General features: G+C 41.4%; 1 protein-coding gene across 4 annotated transcripts in view; it reads right to left on the bottom strand.

Moving 5' to 3' along the window:
• Positions 1 to 3632: 3632 nt before the first annotated feature.
• The window catches only part of LOC124144161 (ETS-related transcription factor Elf-2-like), a 131636-nt gene continuing 127821 nt past the window's right edge, over positions 3633 to 7447 (bottom strand). For all 4 annotated transcript variants that reach the window (XM_046513421.2, XM_046513419.2, XM_046513422.2 and 1 more), the window contains one exon: positions 3633 to 7295. In XM_046513421.2, coding sequence (XP_046369377.2) covers positions 7190 to 7295 — 106 coding nt within the window. In that variant the 3' untranslated portion in view covers positions 3633 to 7189. The remainder of the gene's footprint in view (positions 7296 to 7447) is intronic.

Raw genomic sequence — 7447 nt, 5'->3', positions numbered from 1 at the left:
AAAAGGGATATTTTCATTGCAGTGAACAAAACACTCTGACGGACGTTTTGTCATACAACAGTTACCTCCCCGCAAATTGTCTCCCTTTATCGTAAGTTTCTAGACCGTACACAAACTGTTGACATAATTTTTAACTGAGTTCCACATTGACATGGCAAAATAAGGCCTTTGTAGTTTTGGTTAGCAGTTTATATACGCTGCAGTCAATACAGTCTTGTGTTATTTTCTTGTACGGTGTATGGTCTATACCCTTGCTCCCGTGCACTTCCGGTGATTCAGGAAACAATGACCCACATCATTACTTCGATAATATTTTTTATTGCACAGATCGAAGAAAACCGATTGTCTGCGTACTGCGTAAGGAGAATAGGGACTCTAATGTAAACTTTCGGTCTCAGTAATGGATGAAGATTACTCGGAGGCTGGTCCAGAATATTTGGTCCAAAGACGCTTATTGGTGCAGGGCACTTAATACGGTTAAGACGTTAATTGTCGTAGACCACCAGTGACTCTACCAAAAGGTCCCAGTCACTGACCTGTTCGTTTCTTTTGTCAATATATCCCGCACCGACGAATGACCTACGACAGACTGCTTTGTACAATGTCTCCCTTACTCTTGTATTGAAGGACGCATCTGATCTGTTGCTAAATGGATGGTTTCCGCAACGGTGATTTTGTTTCGGTAACTGTCGATATCATTATATTATAAGCTGGATATGGTTCTGCTCCAGCCCATAGATAGCCTACATGAATATATTATCTTAAGGCCGTCATAAGAAAAGCTTTCACGTCAATGGTAAAGGTCCCTACATTCGTACTAAAGTGGGTGTGTTGTATTCTATGCATTGCTAAACGCGTGCATTAATTCGAAAGAAAGAACTTGAAAATAACTTACAAACACTTGTTTTCAAGTAACTTGTCGTTGGCAAGTATTTGTTGGTTGGTAGCTTGGTAGCTTGGTAGCTTGGTAAAACTATCTTATATTCTTGACAGCATATTATAGACGGGATACAATTTTCCTTGTCGCAGGTGACATGATGGGGTCGGGGTCGTACATGACGTGACACGATAAGGCCCCTTTTGGCCCATTAGAAATGTCTGGAATGTTTTTAAAGTTTATATTAGTTTGAAAATTATCAGACATTTTCAAATTTCTGCCAACTAGCCTCTTTCTGTTTCATACATTTGCAAGTTTGTGGGTTCTGGCATTATCAAGTCTACTAGAATTGCTCAATGGGCGAAACTTGCCGACAATGTGACTACACGTTCTGGATTCAAGATAAAATAATTACCATATATCCATTTATAATCATATAAACTTGATCAAATACTTGTTCAAAAATAAATAAATGCGTCCTAAAACACTCTAAAACCACCCCTTCTCAATACATTAGTGGTTTTTTTCAAGTCCAAAGTGTTGAAATCCACAAAGTCCTGGTCTCATTCACAGGAACACATGTGGCTGTATTTCTGAATGTTTTGCCCATTTAATAAACAAGGAAGATCATGTGGGCCAAAAAGACCCGTTATCATACCTTTCAATGGTCAAAGGCCAAGATCGCAGATTAAATCCTAATAAAAATGACAGAGAAAGATCGCAGGTGTTTATAAACACATATCAATAAGTTCTATGGTTTCATTTAGTATATATGAGATTAATGAAGTACTACGACGGTTGGAAAGTGAAACCTTTCAAGAGATGTGTTCATAACTTTGGTACCCATGACAACGGAATTAATGTACTGTTTTTCTTTAGATGAATCAGTAACGCTTCGAGCATGGGTGACCTTGGTCAACGACCTTCGGGTTTCACCGATATTCCTGCCATGTCGTGTTCATGCATGAACATCTATGAGTACAGATCTGTCAGATAAGGAGGCCCAAATGTATTAATATGATACTTCTCCGACGCAATTCCGGGTATTTGGGGTGTATAAGGTTGCTGTTAATCTCTTGGGTTGACAAGGCCGCCATAATGCTCTGTACGCCAACGGGTCTTGGGTTACAGCCCTGATACACCGCGGTCAGATACCACATGGAAAGGTCTGGTCTGTATATGTGTGTCGGTCTAGACTCAGTCGTTCAACCAAAATCTGATAGGAATGACATTTCATAGCATTACGAACCAGCAACCAGAGAATTAGCTAACAAACCAGCACACAGACAACGTGACAGCCACCGTAACTAGGCGAGATTGTTGTGGAATATTGGCCTCTCAGCGGGTCAGGACACCAGTATAGTGTTCACGTATGCTAGACATGCGAGCCTATTGAATCTTTTCTTCTTCAAAATTTTTACAATATTTACGTGATTGCTAGTGGAAGAGTTCGAATTGATGATGCTTTGAGCGAGTATGGTTTGTGCGCCGCTTTTAGCAATATTCCAACAATATCACGGTGGGGACCACCAGAAATGGGCCTCACACATTGTACCCATGTGGGGAATCGAACCCGGGTCTTCGGCGTAACGAGCGAACGATTTAACCACTAGGCTAACCCCAACCGAAATTGATGGTGCTTTGATGAGTGTTCCAGTTACATCACGCCGTGCATGATGAAGGGAAATCCGAAGTGATGTTCTTAGACGTATACCACTTTGGCGAAATGAGCACGGGTATGGTGCTGACAAACCGATGGTGACAGTCATGTTAAATCAAAGATTCGAACCAATGATAATCTAATCTTCATGAACCTCTGGGGCGCAACTCTGCACAGCGAATGTCGGCGCGCCTCAGACTGGGCCACGGTGCTCTTTTTCATCAAAGGAACATGCGACATATAGTCTACAGACTGAGAAATGAAAATAACATCAGTTCATCCAAGCGCTCCCCTGGGGTACGTTACAGCTACGTCAGAAGTAATTATAAGTGATATTGTTACGACACGCCTTACATCGAATCTAGTCCAAGACAGTTATGCCCAGCGGGGCGTAGCTCACATTTCGCAAGGTAGGCTTGCCTGTCTGATAATTAAACGAACACGTAACTTGCGCTGTTGCAAGACGTCGACGTCCCAGCCCTGCCACACTTACAACAGGAAACCTGACCATTGTCAGTCCGTTCTTCGCGGTACAGGTTATGAAAATCGTATACGTTCACCTCGTACGCCAATCCGTTATTTCTGTTGTCAATTAAATGTCAATCAGCTCAAAACCTACCCCAAGTTATGCACCGTTCATACTAAGACATTGGGGCCCCGTCATTTATTACAGCGGGTTGGTAAGAGGTTGATGATGCACTAACGAAGTGAAAATAATTACCCTCCCCTAATGCTTGTCATATTTTTCATTAATCTCCCTGAGAAGACAAAATGCAAAAACACTTAATATAGTATTATAATTTTTTCAAAACCTTCCCCCAGAGACTGTCATATTTTATATGACCCTCCGCTGATCCACACAGTCCTGTAACACCCTAACAGGCGACTAACAGGAACGGGTGGTCAAGCTCCCAATTGCCTAGATCTATGATCTATGCTCATGTCAATGACTGGATTGTCTGGTCCAGACACGATTATTTTTAGACCGCGGTCATATAGCCTGGACATTACTGAGTGTGGCGTTAAACAAACCAACAAACTTGAAAACACATGACCGGTCCCTTGAAAGCCTGCAAAAAACACACAACCAAATGATATTTTTCAAAAATAATTAACTACTTTATTCAGATATAACATGTAATTGATTAGAAATCTAACCAATCAGAGGCATTATATACAATTTTACAGTACAAATAGAGAGATCCTTTCCTTAACAAGGTAGCACTGTACATGTGTAAATGTGGACCACAAGGTCCTGAACCTGTTCGTTAATCATTCTAGGTGGCTCCCTCTTGTGTTGCGAACTCCATGGGCAGGTAACTCTCCATACTTTCGAAATTAGCAAATTTGTAGACCTATTCCTGTGCATTGATTTTTTTTTTCATACAGAACAAGCCTACTCGCAAACGTAAAGGAAGCATTAGTGAAGGCGTTTCACTGACTGGGCACATGGGGGGTCAACATGGCTGCCATGCAGCTGTAGACAATAAATTTCATGACAAAGTTAAATGCAATTCTCTTGACATTTTCATACCATACTGTCGAGGTATGCATGTCAAAGCTTACTGTGACCCTACGTGCCCTGCCTCTTAATCAACGTCACTAACATGGAGACAATCTAGAGGGAGCCACCTGGACAAGCTGCTAGGTTATGCCAGTGTAGTTTCACCAGCCTATTGAGGCTACTGCCCGTTTCACTATATTCCATAAAGATTGGTCTTTATCAATCTAAACAAATTGTCATACAAGAAAAATGTCCATAATCTGATTCCCAAACTACTTCATTCGAATTTGTCCTTGTTCCCTAAATCATTTGAATTCATTTTAAACAATAACATTCAATAAAAACAGAACAATTTTTCAATAATTTACCGATGACATCACAAAACTAACAAGTAAATCTGGTACATCAGATCTCACTGTGATCATTAACTGTTAATTACTTACAAACATATACCAAAACAGCAGTAACAATAGTAGGAAAATATAAACTGAAGGTCATAACATTCTGAGCTTGACACTCTTTTTTTTTTCATAACCTGACCGAGACAACAAATCCATAATATAATTGGCTCAATCACTGAAGTTAAACATGGCTTACATCATCAAAAACCCTTTTCATAGGTTACATCATCAAAAAACCTTTAGGTGTGATGGCAAAACTTTTCTTTAAAGATTTTGTTATTTAAGAAACAAAAATAAACTTGTAACTGTAAATTTTTATCCATAATATTGAAGATGTAATATCACCATGAGACAGACTACAATCTTTACTTATGAGCAACATTAGATTATCAGATTGAGATTTACAAATAATCGAAAGAGACATTTACATGCTTTATAGAAGATGAAATCAACCTTGCACAAATTACAAGTTTGATTTTACCATTTCAAAGATTTTACTTTAGGCAGGTAAAAATCTACAACTGTACCAATCTACAAATATTACCTCTGTGAATCATGTGCGTCATGCGTTATTGTCTTAGGATGGATACCAAAACACTAGTATAAGTGTATACTCTGCATATATGTTAACCTTCGTCATTAAGTCGGGGAGGTTTTCATTATAGTGAATTAGACCATTGAATCCAGCTCACAGTGAACAGAATGAGCTGGGTAGCCAATGATCAGATGGGGGCAGGCGCGCAGGCTTCTGCATACACTACAGTTTTAAGGCACATCTATGTCGTAACTACAGCTGACGGTATCACTCGTCAGACTTCTTCCAGAGTTCAACCAAACCTGACCATCAGAACACTTTCGAATGGACAGCCCTGGCAGTAGGATTTTTCCTAAAAATATACATTTTGTTTGATATCTACATATTTAATCCATAGAGGCTAGGTCTGCCAGAGGAGTGTGGGCACAGGTTGAAATTAGGCCCATGAGCTTCACTGTGAAAGGTTTGGCGCAAATGGGCATCACAAATGAGAGATTTGATCCATTGGGTATCAGTGCTAGCTCAGCCCAAGAACCTGACAGGAAGATGCTGCTGATCGGGACCCCATATTGTGGGCATACAAAACAGAACTGTGATCACTGGCACCAGTGAAGCTATCAAAATGAACACAGCATTCTAGAAGATGGGCTGCTGATTTACCTTGGAATGCACAGCAAAACAATGGAAGCCAACTGCAGTAGAAAATCTCACTGCAATGTCAGTGTAAGGACGCAACACAAATTAACATGAAATGGGTCTCTACATCTGGCAGTAGGCTGCAACCATTGACCTATTCACAGAATGGCCATGAAACCGCTGATAACTGGGCACATGGTCACTTTTTATCCAGTTGCAGCCTCATGCCAGAAAACCAATAAAATCTGTTGGAATAATCAACAATACAACAAGACAACAACTAATATGTTTATAAAAGGTGGTCCACCCAACATCCTGTCAGTGATGAGAGCCTAGGTTGCACGCTGTCAAACAGTCAACACCACTAAACTCAAATAAAACCAGTAAAACCTCTGCTGCAAGTAAAACAGTAGTGGCAGCAACATATGATTCGTCCTCCAAAAGAACACATCACCGAGGCCTCACACGTCAATACTTCATGACTTCAGACCCAAACGGGTCCAGCCTTCTGATGGGGACCAGGCAGCCCACAAAGCAGTCCAGGGCAAGTCCCTTCGTCAACAGGGTTCTACATATCACACAGTTTGAGGGCAACAATGCCTAGATTGATGTCCACTCGTAAAGATAAGGGGTCATAGAGTTTCTCATGCCATAATCATAATCTCACACACACTCACACATCATTCTTATAACTCGACTACATCTTTCACTCTCTAGCAGTCACACAGTCTGAAAATGGGTACACACGACTGAGATATTTTGTAATATTTCCATGGTAGGTACTGGCCTTTCGGGGAATATCCCCAGTATGTAAAACTAAACTGATGGAGTGATTTATGGAATGGAAGATGACTTTCAAATCTAATGGTGGTAACCATGGTAACTGACCACTGTCTATAGAACAGGTTCATCACCAGCTATTGTCAATTCTAAAAATATTTGTTTTCCTTTAGAGAGCGACCAGTTAACACTATATCAGTTAATACATGAAGTCACTGGTACTGATGGTAGTGTTGTCCATAATGACAGATGATCATTCCACTGCAACCAGTAAACGGGTCCTTCTGTGTCACTGCAACAACAGCACCATAAGACGGGCATGCTGCCTATATCTACAGAAAGCTGCCCAACACAATTGTCAAGGCAACTGACGTTCTAGTTCTCTTCACGCAGCACTCAGAGAGCACTCGGGACATCACAGCCTCAGATCCGGAGCAACTAGCATGGAGCTGTCGGAAGTTTCTGTTCAGCCACTTTCCAGGATCATTCTGAATCCTGCTGGGGAACTTTGTAGACTGTTAGTATCCAAGCTGGCCATCACAAGCACAGAGTTGAGCTCCCACCCTCCCTCACCTGCCTGCAGCCTCTGTCCCAGGGCAGGGAACGAGGGGGCAGAGTTGAGCTCCCGCCCTCAATTACCCTGCCTGCTGCCTCTGTCCTTTGACAGGGAATAAAGGTCTGGAGCATACGGAGATCTATCACAGTGGTTGGGTCGCTGGTGTAAGTGCTGGGTTACGATTGGTCAGTGCCAGGCACCGTCACGCTCAGTCAACATGTACACATCGGGTCTGACACACTAACTATGGCAGTCGATCTCTACTATCCCCTTTGGAACCTCTGCGAATTGATACACAAGTCTCTGCCCGTCGACTTTGTTTAATATTCCTCTTGCATAGTAGTACCTATACGAACAAAGGAATGAGGGCATTTGAGAAACATGAAACAAAACACATCCAGTACCATAAACACAAACATTATCAATTATACCTCAAAGTATCTAGATTTTCTTGTCAATGTTTTCATGGTTGTCAGAGCTTGGTTTGAGCCGATCTGG

Source organism: Haliotis rufescens, unplaced genomic scaffold (genome assembly GCF_023055435.1).
Source record: "Haliotis rufescens isolate VD_foot unplaced genomic scaffold, xgHalRufe1.0.p SCAF_7, whole genome shotgun sequence".
In the NCBI taxonomy this organism is placed as follows: domain Eukaryota; kingdom Metazoa; phylum Mollusca; class Gastropoda; order Lepetellida; family Haliotidae; genus Haliotis; species Haliotis rufescens.
Note: the sequence above shows the minus strand (reverse complement) of the source record. Positions and strands in the feature narration are given on the sequence as shown.